We start from the raw sequence: 27,912 nt of genomic DNA, 5'->3' as shown, positions 1-27,912 counted from the left end.
CGAGCGGAAATCGACCGTCACACCACCGTGACATCCTCAAATAGTGCTCCAAATAATTTTATGGGCAAACCAAAGCACACGCCACCTTCAGGACTGTAATGAAATTATACACTTATAATATCATCACGCAGGACCAACAGAGATTCGATACAGGATATAAATGTGTCCTTTTGCGCCATCTCTCGATGAGACATCATCAACACTGTGCGCACGTTATCACCATACATGCCTTGCGGTCTTGAAGCGACATCGGGCTCGATGATGCTCCACTCGATGCATCGGCCTACGACGTCTGTCGGTTCCGTTTAAGTGCGACATAGTAAAACGTTATACATCACGTCGGGCGGCATGACGGCTAGAATGTACGAGTTCGAAGCAAAGCGAGCAAGTGCGCGGTAGTTGCCGCGAAAAACAGCGCCGGCTGATGGCCGGCAGGCAGACAGGGACGGGAGGATGCACAGGTCAGAGAGCCAAGACGCTCAAGCATCCCACGTTGACGCATGTCAGACAGTTGAGAGACGAGTGGTGAGCAACGGTGTCTTACCGCCGACTCGGACAGGCACTGCAGATGGTCGGTGAGGCCACTGCGAAGTAAGAGCATCACCGCTATCCTTGAAAAAAAAATGGTTCCGGCTGGTGTCAGACCTTAAGCTCCCGAAAGGTTCAAAGCCGTTGAAAAATGGTACACCCATAAAGTTTTAATCCTCGTTTTATACTCAAGTAAATTGCACGCCTGCACTTCAGAAAGTTGTTGCTACTTTCCCTACCAAAAATGTCTCCATCTTTAAAAAGGCATGAAATGCGCGTCCTCGGAGCTGCACACGTGACAGATCTCTTTTTACAGCAGCTTGAACGGTCTGCGCCTCGTGGCTCGGTTTTGTGAGCGCCGCTGCCTTCGGCCATCTTGGCGATTTCGTTAGTGCGAGTGCGGAGGCAAAATTTATCGTTTTGCAACGCTGACGCAAATTGAGGTTATACACAAAGTGCATGAGCAGCAATCTAGAATGAGGAAGAAAAATGTATTTACAGGCATTACCTGTCATCTATTTAACGGATATACACAGCTTTTACATTTTTTCATGACTTTTATTTGCGACACTATCATACTAATATGACGGAATCAATCTACTCTGTAAACACGTGTCGCTCGGGCAGCACTTGTACTTAAATCATCTGATATTCACTTAACGCATTGTATGCCTGCTCTATCTTTTAGAGTCATCTGCCGAGTACATTATATGGAAGTGCAAATATCTTGTTGGCTTCCAAATTAAAAGCAATGGAGTTTTTAATAACTCGTTTGGGACGCTGGTAAAGCTTGTCTATGATATTGTTGCTGTTAGAGCTTTCCTAAAAAACGATGCTGAATTAAGTGTTCTGCACTCGCATCAAAGATTATGTTTTCTGCCACTTAGTGTAAATTCAGTTTGGAATCCTGTGGTGCAGCAACCTTTAGCGTCCTTACCTGCAGATCTTCTGCCGCTCCGCACTGCTGACTGTAACCTCTTGCAAGCCATAGTATCTTTTGTAGAAATCGCTTATGGTGTTCTTCACATTCGTATCGCACGCCTCCCACTCCTCTGTGAACTCCTTCAGCTCGCATCCTAGTGAATCACGAGGTCATGTACACAAAATAAAACGCACACGTTTAGATTCTTCATTCGAGATTCCCTTTCCACTAGTTTTTTTTTTTAAAGAAAATCAAGGACTGCATACTCCCACTCAATTAGCAAACATCGTTATTGTCATGTAAACTCCTGAACCCTGCCGCGCCGGGTTGGCGCAGTGGTTACGGCGCTCGACTACTGTTCCAAATGATGCGGGATCGAAGGCCAGCCTCGGCACCCGTGTGCTGTGCGATGTCAGTGCACGGTAAAGAACTCCAGGTGGTCGAAATTTCCGGAGTCCTTCAATACGGCGTCTCTCAAAGCCTGAGTTGCTTTGGGACGTTAAGCCCCACAAACCAAACTAAACCTTAGGAAGCCTGAGTTTTTATCTTTTTTTAGAACCACCGAGCACAGGGCAAGTTGCAGTGCGATGCACTGTGCTCGATGCAGATTGCAGGGCGATGCCACATCTTATTTATTCTGCAGAAAACACGCATCGTATATATAATATGTTACGAAGCTGCCAGCTAGCTTCTCAGTCGTATGTCAGCGACCTTACAGCTTATCCTAAAATAAAACAAATACTTAAACACGACGGCAGGTTCCTCGTTACGTTACATGAGTTTAGAATTTCAACGGCAGCAAGAATATCCCGCTGTACGAAGTGAAAGCAAACCATATCGCCTGGTTACTTTTAGCAAACAGGGCACGCACTGATATATCGTCTCATGTAACATACAAAGAAAGCGTGCAAGCATTGACAATAGAATCATAAAAAACGCTTTAACAACTTTCCATTTGCAGTATTTAGAGATGTTTCTCTGACACAGATATCGTCTTTCTTTTTGCTAAAAATTATTCCACTAGTACTTACACATTTTTGTTCTAACTTCTGCCCAAACTTACATACGCCAGCAGACACAAACTATGTGTGCTGGCTTGCTTTCCCCCCTTTAAGCACGATTGGAGAGCCACCAGCTAATATCTGTGCAGGTTCTCCTGGGTGAATTGTCGGTGTTACTTGAACCTTACAACGAAGCATTTATCATTTTTGAGGTGGCAGAATTTAAGCAACTAAACGCTTGCTTAAACAAACTCCTGGAATATCCAAGCTGCTCGTCAGTGCTACGCTTCGAAGACTAACCCACTCTACAGCCGCCAAGCAGTGCCTTCAATAATGCAGATTCGTTATTTCTGCGATGTGAGAACGTCAACGATTGAGAGGATTCTTATTAGGTTTGTTCTCAGACGGTGTCACAAGTGTCACAAGGGATCCAGAGAGTAAAGCAGAAAGAGACTGGTAACCGGGTGCTTTGATCTTGTTTTTTCTCTTGTTTGCTACAGATTTTACACGCAGTGTCTCGAAGTGTCGGCTGAGTGCTCCATTAGGCAGTATTTAGAATCTGGTATATTTCTTATACCTCTCAATACGAGACCCTTCCCTGCTATTTAGATAAGGAGCCCAAGTTTATGTGAGGAGAAAGCAAAAAAGCATAAGAATGCTGGTAAGACTTAGCGCAGAGCAGCCAAGCCAAAAAATGTGCGTTGTCTTTGGAACGTATAAACTGCCATGCATGTAGCGATCTCCAACTGACTGAAAGAAAATTCATGTTTCCTTGCGCTATATGAACTACCTTTCTGCCGACTTAATGTTATTTATACGACTAATATACATTCACCACGGAGGCAAAAAAAGTCAACACTTAGTAGAGGTCGTCTTGCATAATAATGAGAAACGGGCCCTGAAGCATCGCTTTCGAGGTCTAATTACATTATGTATTGGCGATTGGATAGACTTAAAGAAGATCACATAAGACGTTTGACAAGCGGTCATATTTCTCATGGTTTCGTTTTCGAACCCTTGCATTCCATTCTTAACACTCCCAGACATATTTTTCGGTCCTCTAGCCTGTTGGTTCTACATTTACATTACCTACTAATAAAAGTTCAGTCATATCTATTTAAATACTTTTTGGTTCGGCAATCGCCTGTGTTTCCTCCTGCAAATACTTCAGCATTAACATAACCCACGACCTTTCTTGGCATGACCACATCTCTACAACCACAAATGATGCTAACCGCTATCTGGGCTTCCTTCACCGTCATTTAAAACTTGCCTCTCCCTCTGTAAAACTTATGCCATATCTAACCCTCGTTCGACCAAAATTAGAATACTCACGCGCTATTTGAGACCCGCACCAATCATACCTTGCTAACACTCTCGAGCTTAAGAGAACTTCTTGTTGGGCTAGTTGGTGTCTATTCATTATAAGTTAAAGGCGCCAAAACATCACGCACACACACAAGAAAAGAACAACGGGACAGGCGCTCTGTCCCGTTCTTCTTTTCTTGTGTGTGTGCGTGTTGTTTTGGCGCCTTTAACTTATAATAATAACACTCTCGAATCAGTACAAAATTCAGCCATGCGCCTTGTTTACTCTAACTACAGCTACTTCACTAGTGTGTCTCAAGCTAACCTATCACTTTTTGTTCATCGGCGCAAAAGTTTTCGACTTTGTGGTTTTCATAAGTTTTATCATTCACAGCTATCCAACTCCGTCATTCTACCCTCTCACCGGACTTTGCAATGTGTCAGCCACAACAAAGGTTTTTATCCGCCATCTGCCGCCCACACTGCTGCGCATCTTTTTTTTTTTTTTTTTTTTCATTTTCCATCTAGTCTGCAAAAGACTGGGATGATCTACCGTTCAAGCCGTGCTCCGCTTCAATCCGCAATATTTTAAAAACTTCATGGAGAAAATAATTTGTTTGATAGCTAATGTATAACTTTTATTATATGCCGCTATCCCTCTTGTAATACCCCAAACCTGGGGCTTTAGAGGTGTATTCTAGACAAATAAATAAATATACAAAAACAAGCCTAATGCAGAAATAAGCAGCATACAGTAAGATATACAAGTCTGATGTTTCTGATCAAATGTCTCGAAGAGGTGAAAACAGCGCAAATAGGATGCATCTAAACTTTGTGAATGCCAATTCCAACTTTGCGTAGTATATCTGCCCGTCTGCTTGTTAACGAGGTTTACCGATCAGCAACGAGATTTTCAAGATGAGATTTCTGATTAGTTGCATTATAATTATCAAACAGCAACGTCTGGGAAACCTATGCGAGGTTTTCACGGTTCGGATCCGGTCATCAGAACTTAGATGCGGCTGACTGTAACATATGAAGGAAGAGCAATAGAAATTAATACCTTGCAGAGAGCTGGTTATGCAAAGATAGCCGCATACGTTAAGTTCCCTTTCCAGCTTTATATTCTTATATTCATGAAGCCTAGACGTTATTATCTTTGTGAAAAATAACCATTTTCATCAAGTATACGTGATTCTCGTGGTTAAGTTTCATCACTTTTTCAAGCCAGCACGAATAGTTGCGATAACAAAGAGAAGCGATATTATGCACGCATACCTTCCCCATTCAATCTGGGATGCGTGCCGTTGTCACTGCGGGGCAAAGCGTTGCAAATGTGATCGAACTCCCGGAGCAGATGATTCTTTAACATTGATATATCGGAGCTCAGCAACCGGACCGCCGAACAACCGGAATCTTGGGTGGCCGAGTACATGCAATACTTCATCTCCTTCACCAGCCTTCGAAGTATGCCACAAAAAAAATAAAAAAATGTTACAAAGTCAATACCTAAGCAGGTATCACTGATAGTTAGTTCAATGTTGCATTTTAATTGAGTTCATTTCAGAGTATTTGTTAATGCAGTCAAGCACGTAGATCAACACAAAATTGTGGGGAAATTTTAAATAACTAGTAATACACAGCAAGTAATCGAACAGGCGTATTTAAAATACAAATCTGCACAAAACCTACAACATGAAAAGTAAAACAAAGAAGAATTTGATTGAACAAAACGAATAGGTGCATTCTGCAGCGCCATACCTGAGCAATGCAGAATTTCGTTACAGAGTGATTTGTTTATTTTTTTACAGCATTTATTCCAAAAATTAGAAGAATGCTCAAACATTAACAATAACTGCAATAGTGCGAATTTAAAACCGCCTTTCCATTCCGCTTAATTTGTGATTAATCGAGATTACGGAGTATGAACTATAAAAATTATTATAACTTAGACATCAGTGCACATCTCAAATACACTTTAGTAAGTTATACGCACCGCAACGCGTTAACCGCGTGCCCCTCAACATGCTCAGTATCAGCAACCCTTCGTTGTTTATGCGTTGCCTGCCTGCTTGACAATCAAATAGCCTTGATCCGGACACCATTGGCGGCTAATTTATTTTAATTAATTACTTCCATTTCATACTATATTGCTATTAGAGTAACCTCTTCACCAATTTGCCTTTATTTTAACTGTCCCCAGCTTTTAAGCCTTATTTGAATGTGGGGCGTTTGAAATTTCTACGCAAGGCCAAGTAGACGCGTCATGACCAATCAGGATTTTTGCCGACTGCTGCCTACGGCGGCAGCACCTTTACCGCAAAATTAGCTGTAAACGCTATCGTGAGGAACTACTCGAGATAGTTCAGTGCGATCAGCGGTGGCGGGGTTCACAACAATGTGAACTTAACGACGTGGTTTAGCTTAATAAGAGAACAAAAACTTAAAAAATTACTTAATATACAGTTTCATTATTGATTTTCAATGGCAGTAATAGAGGGCTAGACTGAAGGCCAACAACATCGAAGTACGGTTTTTGTTCATTGGGGGTATTGTTCAAAGTGGGAAGTGTCAAAACGCGTGATTTAAATCTCACTTAGCTGGTTTCGTAGATTTACACAAATATTTATTGACGTCATTACACGTGGCAGTGCTATTACTAATTTTATGTCATCAATTACGCTCGTCTGTATGTTATTCAGAAATAATGTGATAGACGCCAATTCCTAAATAAACACTCCCGTAATGCTATTCAGCAATATTTCAAATATTTTGAGATTTGGTATTTCAAACCACACTACAATTTTAAAACTTTTTTAAAGATGCTCACGTTCTATGCGGACCGTTGTCAATTTAATAATACAATGTTACCCTTAAATTCAATATAAAGGCTGTTTAGTTATAGTAATAACCTGTATTATAGTATTATAGTAATAACCTGTGTAATCACCAAACTCTATAACGTGCCTGATATCTACCCTGCTTTAATACCCACCTGTACAGACCACACAAGCTTTTCAAGTTTTCAAAAAAAAAACAGCCTGCTAAACTGCTTAGATATCACCTTCTATATTATACATTGGTTAGTGTTATTGAGGAGACCGTATTCATGTGTACTTAATGTACTTAATAGTCGCAGCTCAGAAAAATACGTACATATCACACATATTTAACGTACACGGGAGGTTCAAGTGGTAGGCTTCTGTTTATTGCCGCCTCACAGCGTCCATTGTATAGAGGCGAGACGCCTTGTCTACAAAATATCTGGTCTTTTTGTCCGCGTAGTCTCCGCATTTAGAGCAAGAGCTCTTTCTGAGACTACTACGTTCCCAAGATTTTCGATAGAACATAGTGGGTAGGCTTCAGCTGAGGGGCAAAACATGTGAGCGCTGATTCAGAAGAGCAGCAACACATTTACTTCACGCCGATAACGTCCTGCTCCAAAGCCACACTCTCAACATTTCTCGATGTTCTCACCACCATTTTCGCATATGCTTCGGGTATTCCTTTCCAATTGTTTTCATTTACAACCATTTTTTTTATTCGAAGGCTTGCATTGTAGCATAGAATGAGGCTTTCTTTTAACTCAAAGGAAGTCATGCAGTCTATTTTCTTCTAGAAGCCAGAGCAAGCTCTGGCTATCAATATTGTTCATTAGCCACAAGTGTAAATGTTTCTCTTTTGTAGCCGACAGTCCAACTTCTTGTAGTCGTCTTATTCTTGACGTCTGTATTCCTGGGCCCGTCCATAAAAGGTGCCGAAGATCCAGCCTTGTACACTTAGGGCATGTGCTCTGCACTGCATCCTCTTCAGAGCCGCATCGGTACGTCACCGAGAGAGTAAGGGCCGCCCTAGCCCTAATCCTTGTAAGGGACACCTCCTCCATTCTCGTTAAGTTAGGAGGGCGAGAGTAAGTGAACGGGGGAATAAGGGCGCGTGCGCTTTTCCTTACACGCATTCTTAATTATTTCGGCGCGTTGGCGGTACAAGAGTTGAACTGTTTGAAAGAATAAGTTTTCAGCAAATCGGCAAAATCTCACCCTGAACAAGGGCAATTCGCTTTCCCTTCCTAGAACAATCGGCTCTCTGCCGTTCACATCCACGTGGCATTACCCTTATGGACCCGGTAGCCATGATTGTAATAATTTTGAGAATAGGTTGATGATACGTCTTTCAGGTGAGGTAGAAAGTGCTGTAGCATACGAGCTCAGAGCCAAGAGAAAGTTTTTAGACAAAGAGCTTGAACTCTGGCACAGCAATTTTTAAAAACATTTTGCAGTAGTCAAAGAGATATCCTTTGTAAATAACGCTGATGTGGCATAATAACACAGTATTTGTACATTTTTGCGCTTCAAAAATGTTTGTTGACATAGAGAAATTTTCTCCAGCTTTCATGTCAGAAATTTTTTGGGCTGCTATGTGTCTGATTTTTCTGTCATTTTAGTTTTTCTGTTTACTACTAACACAAAATATCTGTAAATTGGCATAAATATTTGGTATACTACGTTTCCTGTTTTGTACTTTTCCGTCATTTTAGAGGATTTTCTTTTTTTTTTCCAGCTGTCAGAATAATGTATATTTTTCTTTTCAGTCTTCCTTTGTTTCGCATGTTTTTCTGCGTTTAAAAAGCGCAAAGCGCCACTTTCCTTAAAATAATCGCATTTTTAAGGCGAAAGCAATACTAATCCTTTGTAAGAAGATTTGTCTCTAAGCACTGACAAAATTCAATGGCACCTATACAAACTGCCTTGTTATAACCGTTGTCTAGCCACGCAACAGCGAGAAGAATGACGGAATGCATAACAGCTACCACACCTAGCAGATAGCACATTCCCTTCTCTTTTGGCCCACTGTATGATCATAGGCACCAATAATGAACGTCAATGTAAGGCCACTAGTTACCTTTTATTGTGTCGAAATTGTTACACGGCCATGTATGGGACAACGCTTTCTTGGCTGACATACTATCTCGCTCCCAATTTATCATGGATCTACTATCCGAGTAGACATCAGTTCGCAATCAGAAATTGAACAGACAACATATGTTCCACAAATTGTTTGCCTTCTAACAAAGGTTCCTGCTGCAACGCAGAAAATTAGTTTTTATCTCGAAAGTATATCGGTCAATGGCGCAAAACAAATCTTCTCCGTCAGTAAACATTTTTGTAAAGTACCTGTATATCACATACATTTCTTGTAGTGCCCTTTTCTACCTAAGGCAATCGTTTCCACACACTTGAAGGTAGATAGGTTCGCCTCACATGAGCTACAACGGTCAGGAGCTGCGACCTTTTCAGTAAAGCTCATTTACCTCCAAGTAGACGCGTAAATTAGAAGCAGTGTAGTGTGGTAATCTTCATCGTTATAGCCACTGACACGCGTCGTGCGCTGCGCACTCGAGAAGGAAGACATTGTCGTTGTGGTGATTTGCTACGCCTAACGCTCCGCTGCGAGTTCATCCCGGGCAGCTGGATTCATATGCGTCGACTGAATAAGCATACCCCTACAATTGGTGGAGGTGCGGGGTATCGATCCCCGTACCTCAGCAGATATTTTTCGTTGTTTGTGTCAACAGGGTAGAAATCAAGTGCGAACAGTATTACCGCGCGCATGCTGTAGCCTCACCCCATAATCATCTAATTTACATGTCACATATTGTACATTTTGGTAACAAAATAAATGGAGAGAAGTGCTTTTCTCCAAATGCGATGAAACCTTGATTTGGGCAAGCACCATGGCGTTTCTATGAGAATCCGATTCCGGAGACCACTTGGCCATACCTTTTGTAAATATTTAATGAGACACGTCTATAAAGAAATTTGAGACGTTTAACGTGACTGGTCCCAGTATTAACGTGAACAAGAACTATTTCGGCGTTATTTATGCATGGACGTTTGGTGCTATTGTATGTTGCCGCTGTCTTCTCGGCATCACGTGCCGGAGGAACGCTCGGGAGAAGACCGCGATGATGTCTCAGTAACCAAGAGTAGCAAAACGATTCATTATCTTTGTTTACGACGTAAGCACATGCGTGCTGGCCTATGAGCACCTTGCCTAGGGTCCAAGGGTTCTAAGAACATTAGATCCTCATCCTCATCCTCATTTCGTAACAGGGAAGCGCTTGTGGGCAGCGCCAACCATATCAGCGACGTAGTATAGAAAATGGGGAGCCGGTCACACCTCGTGATGGGGTGTTTTAGAACTGAAAATACATAACGGCTCCACCCGCTTTCCTCTCTATCTCATGGCACACTGAAGCTTCCACAGCATGCTTCCACAGCTTCCACAGCATATTAATCAGCCCCGCCGGGGTGGCGCAGTGGTTACGGCGCTTGACTACTGTTCTACTGTTCCAAAGCATGCGGGATGGAATCCCGGCCCCGGCGGCCGCTTTTCGATGGTGGCCAAAACATGGCACCCGTGTGCTGTGCGATGTCAGTGCACGTTAAAGAGCCTCAGGTGGTCGAAATTTCCGGATTTCTCCACTACGGCGCCTCTCATAGCCTGAATCGCTTTGGGACATTAAACTCCATAAGCCAAAACCAAAATTAATCAGCTAAAAGCAAAGCATGTTGGCGACAGCGCATGGTCTCCGGTCCACTCATCAGCAAGGACTATCCCTGGGTGTTGAAATGTATGATACACTCACGGGCACACAGTGGTCGTCGCGTTCTCGTCTCGCAGGACCTCGATAGATGCGTTAGCCTCTGCGAAAGACCCCAGCATCCTGTGGAAAGCAACCCCACATAGCACCAGCCTCCTGACGGCCGCGAACCGGTCGCATGAGCTCTGGCGCTCGACCAGTGCAGCGAGGTTCTTCTGCACACCTGCACGTTACGCGTAGATATCAAGGACACCAATTTTGCTGATTGGTGGATGGTAGCCGAACGTCTACTACGCGAACCACGCTGAAACAAAATCACGCACAACACAATGACAAAAGGTCAGTCCTGATTAAGGACAGACGCAACGAGTTTGCAATCGTACGCGGCTCCAATTGGGCTCCAATTTCTCACTTCCGCTGCCTTATCGACTAGTTACGAATATGAAATAACAGTATTCGGAGTTCCAACCGTATTGTTAAAAGACGTTTTCCTAATTCCCATCATGGAATCATCGCCTCATAAGCGAATAGTAAAGCTTCTCTACGCGCGAAGTTTACGATTGCTTTGGCAGCTCGTTTATTTTTATGTAAAACTACTCATCACGGTATTGAAGAAAACTTACCTCTAGTAATACTGCAGCCCGCTTTTTGGTCCTGATTGATCCTCTTCGCTATGTAGTCTCGAACTTCCCTTATGTTAGCGAACAACTGCTCGAACCCGCAGGTGTTCATCAGGACCCGTTCTTGAGTGCAGTTGGTGAAATCTCCCAAAATCCTGCAGCCCGAGAAATGAAAGCGAATTGTGGCCTTCGCTTTAAATTCATATACCGCTCACACGGCTCGCAGGTCATACTTGCAAACTTCCGGCCCGGCTGAAGAAACGTACTGCAGGTAAGTGTTATACGACTGGTAGAACGTGAGGCCACACGAGAAAAAATTCTTCAGCAGGGTTATCCTGTCGCAAGTTTCTGTAGATGGCAACAAAACAAACGAAACTTTTTTGTTTAACTTTTTAAGCGATGGAATATATGAAAGAAGCCGTAGTTGAAAGCAGTGAATATTTCAATATAATCTTCATCGCCACAAACGCGGCCAACATTAAGGGTTGTTCCCGGGTCCTAGGAATCAGTAAACAAAAGCCTAAGCTTTCAAGCCAAGAAGACGTGTTCCTCGAGGACAGTACGGCAGGGGACTAGAAGGTTCCTGAAGCTTCATGTGACCTCACCTAACGTTGAAAATATTTCCATTGCCGGTACAAACTGTTTCTGCATCAGCATTGACTGTTTTAAGCATTCTAACACCTCGAATAAATGCTGATGAAAATAGCTGCACATTTCTTAGCTCTGCAATTGATGACGGCATGTATTAATAAGACTATTTTTTGTTTACGAGGAGGGATTTTCTACGGATATGGTCTCCGTGAAGTACCTCACACTAGAAAACATTTCACCTACAAGTGCCTGCAAATGTGTTCAAGCCGCTCATTCCTATTCTCCCACTAGTCATATGTGCCTGTTTACTCGTGCAACATGAATGTCATGCGACTATTGATGAATGTCAATTGAGTTGTTTCTCAAGCATACCTATTTATAAAACTGTCGAAACGACCTGCCCAGACGATGACGTGAGAACTAAAAGAAATGGCACAATATGTAATAATTTCATTGTATAACCACGTTATATTGCTTTACGGCCCCGGTTCTTAGTGCCATAATTGTGGTAAGGTGGGGTCCAGAGACTCATGTTCGCTTAAAACATCATTTTACACTAAAGGTCAAGATGGTGATGTCACTTACCGCTCCTATTAAAGCCTTTGCAAGTCTGCGTGTAGCCGTCGGTTAGAACTGCCGTAAAATGTTTGAACGAAGGTTCAATGTCGCTTTGCGAGCGACAAACTACAAGCTTCTCGACGCATGCCAGAAACTCGTTGTACAGTCTGCAAGTAAAAATCAGAGCAACCTTAAAAGCGTCTGCTGGAATCCAAGCCTTTGTAACGCAACCATGAGGTCCTGTTGGCACCGCTCTTTAGTGGCAATGAACCCCTGCCAAGACAGCCTTGTCTCCAGTAGCAATCAGCTTACGCCGCTGAATGCGATTACGGCAAAACAAAATCTCCTCTGCTGCTCCTCTAGAAGACGCGAAGTGTTGAATTTATCGGAGGGAGCCTAGAGCAATGCATGCGCGAAGATCGGTTTTGAAGCAGATTCCTTGGATAAAGGAAGATTTCTAAGATTTTGGTGCCAAGACACACATACGCTCATCACCATCGAACAAGAGTTTCACCCAGTCTCGTTTGGGCTGTCGTCCTCATTGGCTAACCTGTTTTGTGATGTCAAAGCCTCGTGGCTTCGCACGGGGAATGCAAACTAGGAGCGGTATAGCGGCTTTAACGTGATCGTGTCCCCGGCGGGTCTGTCAACTTCAGAAGCCGACAAATGGCGCCAATCACAGACCAATCACTGGCCATACAATCTTGTAGCGATTTTACACTACCTATTCAATCGCATGGACTTAAAACCGCAAGGGAATTGATTATATTGGGTGTGCCCAAGCATCTCGAAATCAGTAGGCTAATATCGTAGCCATGAGACACCGCGGCGGGTGCTTTCAATCAATACAATTAGGTTTAAGTAGGGTTAAAGTTCATCTATTTGACGCAGCTGCTCTCAGATTGCGCCACATGAGAGCTGAAACTGCAGCATAACAGGTCCATAGTGAAAGAAAATTTTATCTGGCAAGTGTCGTATAAATAAAGCACTTACACGAATTAAAACAAGTAAGGCGAAAACATACATGCGCTTTCACACTATGATTGCTTTTCCTTCTACATTCATTCTGCATCGGAGGTTTCATTCTGGGCATTTTTTTCTCTATAGTGAATGGTTTCAACATAAAAATAGGTAAAGAACTTATTTTTATATGTTTGGAAACTCTTAGCGTAGAAACATTATTTACTTTACCAAATTGGCGCAGGTTTCTACCAAATGCAATAAAAAAAGCTCGTTTCGTGTAACAGTAAATTTTGGGTATAATTTTGGCAGTTTTGGTCTAAGGCAGGGGACAACACTTCAACCTGGTGTGAACTCATGCTCCGAATTCGTTTATGCGCAGTGTCTTGACAAACGGTCGGGCGAAATACTCTGCAAAGTTGCTGCAGAAAGCGAAAAAACGGCATCAGCTATGAGGACAAGTTATAGATGGTGGCGTGCTAATACTTCTAAGTAACACTTTCGGAGCCATGCAAGCTTGCCGCGTTGTGCAAACCTGTCAAAGCATTTCTGCGCAAGGTGACTGCTTGCGTAAGCCAACCCCAGACTTGTTTTGCTTAGCTCCAAGAGCTAGCAGTATAGGACATTCTGCTTTATTGTGGCCCCTGGCCTTACAAGAACCAAAGCGGCTGGTGTGCGAACAATCCCACTACGGAACAAGCCGCGACTTGAGAAAAATAGCACCCCAAGACAACGTGACGTCACAAAGACTATGCATTGCCAAGCGGGTAATCGCAAGCTAGAGCCGCACGAGAGTATCACTAGCAACGACAGCCTGGGGCAGCGCATTCAGTTGTTGAAGCCATCAGCACTAAAACCGACCTAATGCTTCACTGCCTTAATCAACAACTGAGGCAGTTCCAAGCAAGACGTTTATAGGTGGACAATTTAAGAAACGTTGCGAACAGCTTGCGCGCGAAATGATCGAAGCAATCGCTATCTGCACAAAGTGTACAGATTTCGTTCAGGTACTTTCTCTAAAACGCATTTCAAATGAGATGTCCTAGATAGGTAGCTAGCAAAACATGAAATTTAACTCCTGGTGTTGGATATCTTTGCTTGCCTAATTTTTTTCGGGGTTGTCAAAACTAGCTAAATCTTCATTTTGGAGTAATATTAAAATACAAGAAGATTTCTGTATCTTTTTTTTCATCTGTTGTTACGTGGTCCGAAGCTGTAAGGTCTAGTGCACAGAGGAACATGACCCAACGCATTATGCATATAGTGCAGTTAGTGCCCGGGCTTGCGCAAGCGTGCCACGCACAGGCATTTTGTTCTCGTCGCTGGCCTTGTGCGCGGTGATATTTTGCTGGTTTCAAAAGGTTTCTAATACACGTTCACCTGTCTTTAGAGGGCTCATAAAGGCCTAAGTTATTCTCAAGGTGTTTCGAAGAAAATTATTTATTGCGTACTTGTTGAGATTCAGTTGCGTCCATGGTGCTACCGCTAACCCGTTCCCTAATCATATCTAATGTGCTTCTGATGTAACTCCATCCTTACTAAAAATTCATTCTTAGTCAGAATATAGCTTCTTTTAAAAGTCCAGTAATGTGATTAACCTTTCCTTTCCAAAGAAAAGTGGCGATTCAACCATATATTCTAAGGTTAGCGTTTTGTGAATGCTTCGCGTGTGCACTGATGCAATAGGACCTCCTAAGACTGGCTTCATTCTTGACGTTTATTAAGTAACCAAGCTGTTGGACCCACATGTCGCCCTAAGTAATTGCAAAACACAATAAATCACTAGCCGCTCTAGTCAATTGAACAACTTTGCAGTTAAACCACTGAAATCATCGTGAAACCCTTGTCATGGAGTATTTCAGAATGAAAGTGAGGTAAACCAGCAGGAATAGATTTTCAATGAGGGCATTTTAGTTGAGCAACGTTATAGCCTCCCTTCTTCAGAAGTTCCGGCATCAGTGATGTTCACGAAAAACAAAGGGCATCACATTGCCAGGTAAAAGGTCGCAGCTGACACGACCGGCTACTGAATATTCGTAGGATTCATAGGGCCCTTGCATTTCAAGTCAGACATACCACCGCTGCGTCGCGCAGTTAAGGTTTCTATGATTTGGTTAAGCAGGCTTTATAGCAACCTCGGATAGTCTTTACGTAATTCTGATATCTCAACTCTGTGTGATAAAGAGCATGCATGAAAAAATATAGGCCTCAAATTCTAGCATACGTCGCAAAGTGCACATACGCGAACGACGACCGGCAAAAGGAGAGCAGTCGGAAGCAGTGAACGCTTTTGCGTGATTCAATTAAAGGTGGAGTTTAAGTGTGCCCCCTTGGCAAGTTTTGGCAGTATTCGATGCAAACTCACCTTCGCTTTGCATTGCGTTTTTGTGTTTTCAGCAACACGTCATTGCTTGTTGCAGCGGCAAGATGTTGACGCCGGCTGCCTGCACTTGTTTAGGTGAAGGAAATGCGCTCAGCCGATTGCATCGGCCATGCAAGTTTATTGGGAGACACGTTCAAATTTGTTTTTCTCTTTTCTGTGAAGCGGCAGTTATCAATCATGCGAACAAATATACCAAAACAAATGTATGTCGTCCGCACTGTAAGTTGGTGACAAAGCACGAGACAATGTTCTTAGATTTTTGAGACACCCTAAATGCTGCGCTGTGGCACTGCAACGACATTATAAGGCAAGTCGCTAACGTCGGCCGCGAATTCTTGAATTATTTTTCAATTATTTCATACTGATATTTTCAAATACTCATTTTTTCCAAGGGCAACACGAGAATGGAACAATCTACACACGCGCATTACTAACAGCACGTCCTTAGCTGAGTTTTGTTCCCTTGTTGCAGATGATTTATACCCATTGCAGTAACAATTGTATTCCTTATTTTTATGCTTCCTTATTCTCTTGGTATCTTTGATTGCTTGTTGTGCCTGATTCAAGTAGTGAATTCCTTATAGTCGATTTTCTCCTTTTTTTAGTACTTTAAACCTTTATTGTGCCTTGACTGTCAATTACATCTAATACTGATCCCCTCGCTGTATCATCCGTAATCATGTAATTAATATAAGTGATATTATCCGTGTTATTCGATTGTTGTAAGCTGCATGTAACACTCTACACCATGTATTATTGTGTATGCTTTTATTCTGTAGTATAATATGCTCACAGCCCTTCCTGTTACAATCCCTGATGGGATTCACAGTATCAAATAAAAAAAATAATCATCTTTTTATAAAACTGGCTCGCATATATTTTCACCTCTATTGCACATCTCAACCTGCCGTTATTTTTTAGTCACTAGGTGGTACTCTTATTAGCTTTTTTTTCTTTTAGAAATGAGTTCATGTTAAAGGGTGAATTAAGCAGCAAAGAAAATGGAAACAATGGTCAAGATAGCTGTATGGTACTTCATATCCTCCAATAAAACCAGATGGTTGCTTAAAGTGTCTGTAGCAGTAGAGGATATTTGTACGATATTTGGTGGCGTGTCATACCAAAGCATATGGATTGAGGTGTTCGGTACACCGTAACCAATCGCATATGGGGCGTTGAGTGGCTTCGTCACCAAACATCGGTAACACGCGGATGAGATTAAACCCACCTCTTCTGGCTTAAAAGTGAAGTGCGTTTTCCACTAAATCCACTGCGGACAAGACTAGTGAGAAAAGATAATTCCAAGTCTGTACTGTAAATCGAATAGGTGATTTATGAAACCATTTCAGGCTGCCTGTAATATTTGAATTGGATCTGATTCCTCATCCCGCTTCTTGCGTCCGGCTCTACTCCCTGTACGGCTATCTATCGGATGCCTGTTTCTATCTAGCAACAATCCCGCCGAAAACATTTTCTACATATTCCTCACTGCTTCAAACAACTGTATCATCTGGCTCACCAGGACTATCAGCCGCTGTTACTAAATATATATTCTGCTAAGTATCTGCGACGGTTGCTTAGGCGGATTTGGAGTTCCCGTTCGCTGTGCACAGTCGAGTGATAATATTTTCGGGCCACGATACCTTTTAGATGGATTTAAATGACTAGGACACAAGGATCCGTTGTACAGCGTGTTTCGCGAAGTCACCTAATTAATCGTTCATTGAACACAGCATGAATCTGCTAGCCCAGTTTTAAGCTAACATACAGCAGAGGTTTAAACCAAGATATGTAATGCCTCTATGCATCACCGATTGTAAGCGTTCCCCGGCATGAATATTCATTGTTTTTGTCTCCGGAGAGATGCAGCATTTTTCTTTCTCGGTGGGTATTTGAAATGCATCGCGTTGAAAGGAATAGGGAGGGAGTAGAGAAACTTTGAGAAGTAAAATAAGTGCCAAAACGACTCGAGGGGTACGAAATACGTTTGGCCACTGGAAGAACTTTAACGTGCACTGACATCGCACAGCACGCGGACGCCTTTTGCCGTCCTCTTCCACTGAAACGAGGTCGCTGCCACCGGACTCGAGCCCAAGACCTCCGACTCAGTAGCCAAGCCTCCTCTCCACTAAGTCACTCCAGAGAGCAATGTATGAAAACTTTGACTAAACCATTCGTCATACAGCATTCCTGGTGGTGTCATTAAATTTTTCCATACACAAAGTATACAGCTGGCAGTGAAGTTGGAGTGTAGCTCGTGAAAAGGTTTCGAACGCACGACTGACGGTAAGACATTCAAGCTTTCGGTCCCACAGAATGTGAGCAGTCTTACGTGCCCTCCGTAACTTTTTATATCTTTTTTGACGATTCTCAAGTGGCAGTTATGGCAATTATATGCTGCGCCATGAAACTGCGGATTTATAAAAACTGAGCCGATTTCTTTTTGCTAGTCCGAGTTCAATTGAAAAGCACATCTTGAATGCGGCATCTGTAATCCTTGTAGAGCTCACCTGCAGTCTTCGCCAGTATCCGGACGGCTCGGGTAGGTGCCCTGCAAGAACTTTACTCCGCAAGTGAAGTACGTTGATGAGTACCCGAGTATGCTGCAGTAGTCGAGTGAAGCTCCCACGCGGGTCTTCCCTGTGAGGCGTATGCAACGACAGCTTGTGCGTTCTGGATCGTGGTTTCAATCTACGACCTGTTTTTTTTATTTTGTTTATGGGGCAATCTACGACCTGAATAAAGATCAAAGTCATACCGATTCGCTTCACTGTCCAGAGTGGGCACTTGTGCCCGGGGGCAGTTCGGAGCTCGTGGTCAAGAAAGTCGAGGCTACTTTGAATTCCGATTCTTGTTGGACAGTTTGAACTTCTCTTGGCTGTATCGACACACAACTTATGAATGCGCGCGAGGCTGTGAAAAAGGCATAGAGAAAAAGAGGTGTTAACCAAATCTATTGGAAGCCAGCCTGGGAAACGTCACAAAATAGACATGCTAGCATGAATTCACGGGCGAACTACGCAAGCAGCTGGGAATCGTGGATTGTTCATGCTGAAGCGCTTCCCTGCGTCATCACTTTCCGCCATTTTCTGTGTGTCTATTCAATAACCTTCACTGTAAAGTTTCGCAAAAAGTGCACCCAACCTGACCGTTCATGGCTAAAGTTCATGGCGTCCTGTTGTCGACATTTCGTTGCCCTTCCTTACTAGCACACTACTCAAGCTGTACGGTGTTGCGATTTCATACCAAGTTAGACCGCCAGCAACCATCTACACCAATGAATGCATAAATGAAAGTTTCATGGAATTCATCAATTTGAAACAATAATATATTTTATTTACATTAGATATCTCGGTAAATAATAGAAGAGAAGAAAAATAACAATATACGGCCACTGGTATTCGAAATTATGACGCCCAAATTTCGCATTATACTTGTCGTTATCTGTGCGCATGAAGGACCCAGAACTTTCAAATTGATGGGAATTCAGTCCCACTTATTGCTGTTGCAATCGATATGAAGCGACAATTCGTACGATCGTCATTGGGCTCTCGTACTCCTTCGACCCTGAATTAAATGTTAGTCTTCGCAAAAGGACTATCCACATAAAAGGATCTCGTTTGCTGAGAATCAGACGAGCAGAGTAACGAAGGCATATAAAGCAACTCCATCATCACACAAAGCTTTTAGCACCTGAACCACTACACCCTACTACACTTTAAATATTATTTCCCGCAAGCCGTCTGATAACATAAAAAATAGACCCATCGCGAAGCAGATGCGAGACCGATGGTTTTGATTTGGTTATGATAATTAAGGTCCCAAAACGACTCGTGCGGTGAAGAACCCAGTAAAAGATGACAATGAAAATTTCACCCACGCGGCGTTCTTCGAACGTGCACTGGCATTGTATCTTGCTTTTCACGGTAATCGAAAAGTGGATTCTAAGGATGGGACAGATCATGTGTTCTACACGAACGAAAGCGGAATAGTCAAGGTTCTGAATAATTAAACGTGATCCTGCCCACCTCTTTAAGATAAAAATCGTGAAAACCTCCCCCACCACAAAATGGCCACCGTTTTCAATAAAGCTCGTATTCGTTAACAGGTTGGCATGGTGACTTTGGCGCAGCTTAACCACGCTGGTTAAGGATCGTTCACTGCTACACATTCAAAACCCAAACTTTTCTGACAACTAACCAAGAGTCTTCATCTCTCACGCGACGAAACAACGTTGAACCCGCACATTCAACGTGGCTAAGGCGCACACAACCTCAACTGTCCGAGGAAAACAACTGAAGGATTGTATTATTACGTAATGCACATCTTCATCCAACCCTCACAGTAGTACCATTACCCTTAGAGCAAGCAATTTGCACGTGACCACATCTCTGAACTGTCACGTAACTTGAAGATGAGCTCTAGTCATCATTGGACATGGAAAGAGTAGCGAACACATATTTCTAAAGCCCTAAACAATGAGGGATATAAGAAAAATGAGGTTGCACACTGCCATAGCTGTCTCTGTTCACTCACTCACACACCAGACCGGAAAGCTGCGAGTCGTCCTGGAACCTGGCGTCGCGCAGACTGAATATGAATGTGAGGCCGCAGTGGAAGTATTTCTCCAGGTATACGCCTTCGTCGCACGGCCCATCGGTAGCAAAAGGCCGCGTATGTGTTGGCGAGCCGGTTTGGTGCGGAGTGGGTGGCTGGAAACCATCGCAGAAGTGGCTGTACGGGCTCAGAAGTGCCTCCAAGACGTGCATGGAGAGGACGTTGAACTCCGAAGGAACATCGCACTGCAGGTTCCTAGTGCACGTCTCCAGGTCCTTGTAAGCTCTTGTGGAAAGCGCGACAAAAAGAACAAAAGTTTACTGCTTTCAAATGACATACATTTTTAGTAAAAAAATAAGACGTCAGAGCGCAAAACATGGTGTAAGAAAATATTTCGAAACCTCTGTATAAGGCTTCCAATTCATGAAGAAAACGTTGCAGCGTCGGCTTTTATGGAGGTTCATTATGATTCTGGTTATTTGTGAGGGAAGTAGTAAGTCAGGCAATCTCTTCATGTGAGCCTTGTAAATTAGCCACTCTGGTAAGTCTTGAGCTCATTTTTGTCGCTGCGGTTATAGGATATTTTGTGGGAGACAATCTCGCTAAGAATAGGCACCGTAAAATATGGAACAAAATATCGCACTTTTATTCGAGCCACAAGGTGATCAAGTACCACAAATACGTATAGCTATTCACAAGAAGCACGTCAAACCCAGACGTCTGGGTTTGATGTGCTTTGAAAGCGCTTGTACTGTGGCTTTCTTTTATCTTGTCCTTTGTCTTCGTGTTCGTGCTGTTTAAATTATTAATGAATAAGTAACAACTCGCCCAACAGTGTCTTGGTAGGCTAGACCTCTGGATTCTCACTCATGTCAGCCTTATCAGCGACCGCGTGGCTGCGATGTCACCAGTTCTCTAGATGGTGGTGGTTGATAGTGTTTTAATAATAACAAATAAGATAAAAATGATTGCGGACAGTGGTGACTGATATCTGATACCTTAAGCACCTGGGGTGCAGCCCGCTGAAATAAATAGTTCATGGCATAACCAGAGAGCAGCGATTCCGAAAGAAAACAAGTTGCCCTGGAAGAAATTTCATTTGGTAATGACCGCAAGGCTGCTTGATCCAATAATATCCCACAAGCTGTCACTAGCTATTGTTGTAGTGCGCACATCATTTTTTGTGGCCTTAGTATACGGTAACATTCATGAAACAGATATCGAACTACATCGCCGCATTTAGCATTTATTGCGTCGTTACGCAGCATTGCTGCACTTGGTTGCGCGCACTGTACTGAAGCACTTTTTGTCTCAGCAGGGAGAGTGAAGGTGTACCTTTCAAACTGCGTGTTACCGTTTTCTATTTTCTTTTCTTTCTTTTTAGCATAAGCCCAAGTAACAGCTTAGCCTACTGCGCTTTCGAGATTTCCCAGCACTTGGAAACGGCGCGCTCACAAACTGCAGTGCGTTCACTGACTTTACGGCATATAAGTTAAGATGGGAAGCTGTGACTCCTTACGTTAGAATATAGGTTGCACACAATGTTCCTCGCCTCAGTAAGCAACCATCGGTCCTTAGCTCTCATTTCCATCTTCTTTGACGAAAGAAGAGGTATGATTTCGGAAGAACATGACCGGAAGCCATTATTTTTCGGAGTGGTGAGTGTTATAGAACACAAGAGAAGGACGTCAGCCCAGAAAACCTAGGAAAAAACGTAATTTTCCGCAGTCTCATTGCAAAGCTAAATTAACTTAAGGTATAGTAAACATTTCGTCAAAATAACAACCATTATGATTCCCGTTCGCTTCAGGGCGAAGCTACTATTGTTAACCTAGGGACTACAGTCAGCTTCGCAGGAAGATAATCATTCCAGCGCTATAGACTTCCCAGCGTTGCCAAGAAAAGCTGACGCTGAGTGTAGTAAACAGAAGAAAAGGCACGGTGCACTGTGCATTTGAATTCGAACCTATGGCGAAATATAGTTAGATGACTCCAGACTGGTTTGGTTTGTGGTTTGATTTATAGGGTTTAAGGTCCTAAAGTGACTCAAGCTAGGAGAGAAGCCGTAGTGCAGGGCTCCCAAAAGTTCGACCACCTGAAGTTCTTTAACGTCCACTGATACCGCACAGCACAATGGTCGCCCAGCTTTTCGCCACCATTGAAAAGTGGTGGCCGCGGCCGGGATTCGATCCCGCATCCTTGGGCACAATAGTCCAGCGCTCTCACCACTACGCCACTACTGAGGCGAGATGATGTCTCCAGAGTTCACGCGTCTTCGTACATAGACAACGATATACATATACATTGTGAGAAGGGCATAAGTGAACAAATGTTTTCAAACCCCAGAACGTGTTCTGGCTATAACAAAGAGAAGTTACTCCTGTGGGCTTATTCTATAACAATTCATTTCATGTTTTCTTCTACGCGGTCCTTATCTTGAAGTCGCCATTGTGATCGCATAAAGCATGGTTAAAGCTACTGTTGCTGAAGTTCCCCACCTACTAGCAAGTAATTATATCGTTCCTTTGCGAGCTGCATCTGTATAAAATAAGCTTCAAAGAACCTACCTGCGGTCAACGCGAACAATATTTCAGGACCTGTACTGATAGTGCCTGCTTTTTGGTAATATTTATACCGCAGTCCATATTAATACCTCTTTTCAATGACAACAGTAAATCGTTTTGAGAGTCACTTTTGTTACGTGTGTAATGTAGCCTTACTGTTCATATCGCGATAGAGAAGCTAATAATTACATTAAAGTAGAGCTTACGAGCATGTTCTATCCTTGGGCGGCCCGCGGCTCACAATCATGTTGAAGAGGAGACCACATGCGAAGAATTCTCTTGTAGCATTTTCCTCGTGGCACGTCCGGTACGCAGCGACGTCGACGTGAGAGGCATCCAGTGTGCGAAGAACCTTTACTTGAAACCAACCGCGCGATCCAGGAGTGTGGGTCGTTAGAGGTGCATGTTGACCAAGTCACCATGTTGGTGTACTTTGTGAATATTACGAGCTTACCTTTAAGCCGCTTTGTCATGCGCCCCATTTCCTTGGAACACATCTCACTGTACTTTTTAGTCAGCACTCTGGAAAAGTACTCCGCCTGGGCAACGAGTTCGGACTCTTCTGCGCAGGATCTCTCGTGCAAGACTTCGTCCAGACAATCATAATAGCCACTCACGAAACTGCATCAAGGTAGGGGATACAGAAGTCAACCTGTACGTCGGACATTCTTCATAAATAAAGTTTTATCATTCGAGACATGCGAAACACAATCGGAGCGTTACCAATCTACATGGACACACATTGGAAACATGCAAGTTTGTGTGAGTTAGCAAGGCGTAATACTGCAGAAACGCCAGAGCAGAAAAGAGACAATACAATATCGCCTTGGTTCTGTCCGGTCATGTTTGCAGTTTTGTTCCTTACGATGTCCCAACAACTGACCTACAATCGCGCTCTATTAGGCTGCGTATGAGACAGTGCAGATAACACGGTGATATACATACATACTACATACCCATACGTTTATTTCTCTACGTTAAACAGTTACATAGCCACGCCTCTGGGAGTGCAAGAGAGCGCTTGTGTGCGGCCAACGGAAATCCTCTGAAGTGCGGTCTCAGCAGCGATAGAGGAATGCCCATTACAGCATCTTGAGAAACAAAAGTTACACTGAATACAATTTTCAGTGTGAGAAATACGCATACATAAAAGGAAACAAAAATCGAACATGCATACTCTGCAAAAATATAAAATAAAAGATTATTACACAATTTGAAACGAAACAAAACAATGGAGTTTTAGAAGGAAATAAAACACATGTTTTCCACCATTCCTTTTATTCGAGCAGACCTAGCTACGCTAGCAAATCACGCAAGCTTGCAGAGACTCAAGTTTTTATATTTACTAATTCATCAAGCCTTTAACAGCATGCCTACTGCATATGTAAATTTTATCACACCAAGGGAACACGGCATAAGCACGAATTTACGCTTGAAGAGTACACTTGTGCCAACAATGTATATTACCTTTTTTTTTCAAGCCAAAATTGGTTTTGCTGTTATCTTAATGTTTCTTTGTTTTTGTTATCATGCATTTTATTTTCTGAAAATGAAATTACACTTTTCATTTGCTTCAATTGTATGTTCGATTGTGTTAAAATCCTATATATATCAGCCCACGTCTGTGATGGTTCCAGTTTGGGCTGACAGTATCTTCAAATAAATAAAATAATAATAAATAATCAAGCTGAATTATCGGAAATTTGTTTTTTTTTTGGTGTGGGGTGGTTATATTTATTATAAATATTTTTATTTTTATTTTTTATATGTACGCACCACAACGCGTTCAGTAGATGCCCCTCCTAACATGCCCGCACTTTGTTTTACAAAGCTCAGTCTGAGCCTGCGGAACGGCGGCGCCAGCCTGATAATTTTGCTGGATTTAGGATGCTGTACTGTGATGTGTCAATGAATATTTAGCCCGTCATCCTTTTCTGGTTGTAGTGGTAAAGCAGGCAATCAAGAATAAACACCTTCATGCCATCTGCGTTCGTTGCTTAATTTCCTTCCAGAGGGCCAGGGTTGGAACCCTTATATCTGCACATTTATTTTATTCAGTTAATTTTAGTTTATGAAATACTTCTGTCACTTCAACCACCGCGCTACCAAGGTTTCATTTGGACCCTTCCAAAGTTCGCGAGCTTTTATTAAATATGTGGAGCTTGAAATTCCCGCGTAAAGTGAAGTAGTTGTGACGTCATGACATTGTTGACCAATAAGGAATTTCCGCCACAGGTTTGCCAACTGTTCGCGCGGTGCGAGGTTACGGCGACGGCTCTTCGGCAACCAGACCAATCCGCCATCCCGTAAAAAGAATTCGCGAAGCCCATTTCTCGCTTAAAAGCCAGGGATGCTTCTTCCACTTTTCGCGTGCGATGATACGTCAGTGACTTTAAATATTAGAATTGCAGTCACTTGGCTGCAGACAGCGTTCATCTCGGCACTTGATGGATGCTGTTAGCGCCCGAATTGCTGATAAATCACAAAATGGTTAATGGTACAGATGTCGAAAAGCTGTATTTTCTAGGATGGTACAAACAAAGCAGATGAAAGCTTCCCTGCGATCGCCTATGTTTTTCCCGACGAGTACTGTTCGCCGCCTGTCTCGTCTAAATGCTTGATGATACAGAAATTTCGAAGGAGCCGACTACTATTACACGTAAAGGTATACATGCGCGCCGTCAAAGCATTTGAAAACAATGGTGAATGACGCTCGCTTTCGGCGCTCAAAAATTTCATATCTTTAAATACGTTTGCACAGGCATGACTCCTTACCATTTGTTTACTGACGGTAAACGTCGTTCATTGAAGATGTATGAAGATTTAAAATCTTGAATTAGGTTCACGAAGGCAAGACACTTTTCAATTCGTTTACTGATAATATCTTTTTTTTTTGTATGATCAGTTACTATATTATAAAATGTCCCTTTATTAAGCTACAGAAGACGTACTTTTGACCAAACGCCATGTCAGATTTTTCCGTATGCGAAATTCCCCCAAAACATCCCAGCATTACCCGCGCCACTCAGTCTTTCGCATCTTTCCGCTCTCATTGTGCAGCTATATAGGCGGCTTTTTAACACAGCCGTATCAGATTAACTTTTTGCTGTTTGATATTAGCGAGGTCACCTAGCATAGAAAGATCATGGGGACAGCAATGTATACCATGCGCTGCCGATTGTTGCTTACTTTCTCGCAACGCGTCGCCACCCTGCTGATTGGTCCACTCTAAGGGTGTAACACAGTGGCAAAAAGCTGCATATTGTCACTTTCAGAAATTCTCAAGGCTGTACGAATGCCTTGCCTGGTGCGTCCACAATTTTGCGTGCACGTGCGCGTGAGCGGCTGAGCATACACGTGTGCCTGTGTAACTTCTGCGCGTACGACTGCGTCTAGGCGTGCATCTGTGCACACACGTGTGCGTGTGCGCACACTCGCGTGCGTGTGTGTGACGTGTATTTGTGTGCGTGCGTGCTTACTTGTACGTACGATTCAGTGGGAATGCGGGCGTATGCATATTAGTGTAGCGTGCGCTTGTGTGTGTGTTCGTGTTACGTTTATGGGTGCGATTGTTAGCGTGTGTGTGTGCCCGTATACTGACGGTGACGTTAGGAAAGATACAAAGTGGCACAAAGTGTCATGCACGACATAACCTTGAGAGGTACTCCAGCAGCGACAGCTGCGAAAGCCCACCTTTAAGCGGCCACTTTCCATTTGCAAGATACCAGGTAGAAGACGTCGTGACTACTGGCCACAGTATTGTGATGTCACAAATGATGTCTTGAAGACGAATTATTTTAACTAGCCAGCTGCAGTGACATCGCTAACGACGAGGTATTATCGCATCGCTACTTTTCACGAGATTACAAATCACATATTTTTCCGAAAACTGCTACACAATTGTGACTCGCAAGTTCTGGCTGCCAGCCTCCACTGCCCTCCCGTGCGGCCTCAATCATCCTGGGCGCCTGTCGTCTCTCACTGAAACCGGCATTTTCACAATGATAAAAGCACTTTCAATTTTCTACATGTAGTTTGAACTGCTAGTTGGCAGGCACCTTACGGCGTCTTTTCGAACAGCACTCGACCCTCTTTGAGCGTATAGCCATGCAAATACTGCCGAGAGCGACAACGCGTGGGCGCTCTTATGCCGCTACTTAGTAAACCTTGGAAAGCGTAGGTCAGTATAGTACAAACACAGTATCATAATATTCAATATGAGACAACGAGCTCATCTCGGGCTGACTCCATCAGAACTAGCGGTTGCCCAGCCCAACGTAACACGTTTCAGTGAGATGGATAGGGGAGTTTCGGAAGAGTAAGCCGACTTGGCCTAGGCTATCGAGAATACAAAGTGCAAAATTCATGCTCACCTGCAAACTTCGTGCACTTTGCCCTTCGCTTTCTCCTTTTCTATGTTATTCAAGTGGCCATGAAATCTCTTTGCACATAAAAACTGCGCTTTCCACGCCTCGTCTTTTGCACAAAGCGGGGGTTGGACCCAGGAGCGCTCAGTTTGACTGGAGTGCACAAATGCTGGACGAAAAAGAAGTAATAATACTGTTTTATATAACACGAGTGTGGCTGCGAAATATATATATATATATATATATATATATATATATATATATATATATATATATATATATATATATATATATATATATATATATATATATATACATATAAACATTTCTAAAATATTGTTGAAAAAGTAGGATGATCTTGGATCTTATTTTCGTGGCACGTTTTCAAGGACATAAGCCTCCGAGAAAAGATAGGAAGGTGAACAAAAAGCCGCAGAGGCAGATTGGGCCTTTTGACAAGAATAACACGTTTATTTCTAACAAAGAAGTTGGGCATTTGTGCCAACGTATGTACTGACTTTAATAAGGCATCGTATTTCTTTTTTTTTTTTTGCCCTAGAGAGTAGCACTTACAAGAACTGTTTTTTTTTTTTCAGGCAGATTCCTGCGTACTTTAAAAAATTGCTAGAGCTCTGTTTTATTATTTACATAGAATATGTATGAAAGCAATAGACAGCAGGTGTTTGCTTTATTCTACATGTGCGAAAGTTTTTTTCTTTTTTTGAAAACCGCACCCAAGACCAGCCTGCAAGGCATTAATAATGTATGCAGTTACAGTTCGCCAGTGCGGCACCTAAATGATTTAGCGGCATTGGGCGTCGTGGATGCATCGGTCTCATGTCAGCGCTTGTATAGGCTTACGTGTCAGTCCTGTGACTTCCTTCGGTTGGTCACGAGAGCTCACGCTTGTGGCCATCACTGCGCTGAGCAGGCCGAACAGGACCCTCAT

General features: G+C 43.0%; 1 protein-coding gene across 1 annotated transcript; it reads right to left on the bottom strand.

Moving 5' to 3' along the window:
- Positions 1-17: 17 nt before the first annotated feature.
- LOC146181249 (uncharacterized) lies at positions 18-27,912 on the bottom strand. The gene is made up of 14 exons (XM_084575734.1): positions 27,825-27,912; positions 26,970-27,132; positions 23,051-23,217; positions 22,803-22,953; positions 20,012-20,317; positions 18,234-18,388; positions 17,986-18,115; positions 12,160-12,299; positions 11,217-11,331; positions 10,987-11,138; positions 10,409-10,586; positions 5,038-5,219; positions 1,466-1,604; positions 18-93 (listed from the first exon to the last, which is right to left on the bottom strand). The coding sequence occupies exons 1-14, from the start codon at positions 27,910-27,912 to the stop codon at positions 18-20; spliced, it is 2,142 nt and encodes a 713-aa protein (XP_084431860.1).

The sequence above is a fragment of the Amblyomma maculatum genome, chromosome 8, assembly GCF_055883805.1.
Source record: "Amblyomma maculatum isolate TAMU_Amacu chromosome 8, ASM5588380v1, whole genome shotgun sequence".
Taxonomy (NCBI): domain Eukaryota; kingdom Metazoa; phylum Arthropoda; class Arachnida; order Ixodida; family Ixodidae; genus Amblyomma; species Amblyomma maculatum.
Note: the sequence above shows the minus strand (reverse complement) of the source record. Positions and strands in the feature narration are given on the sequence as shown.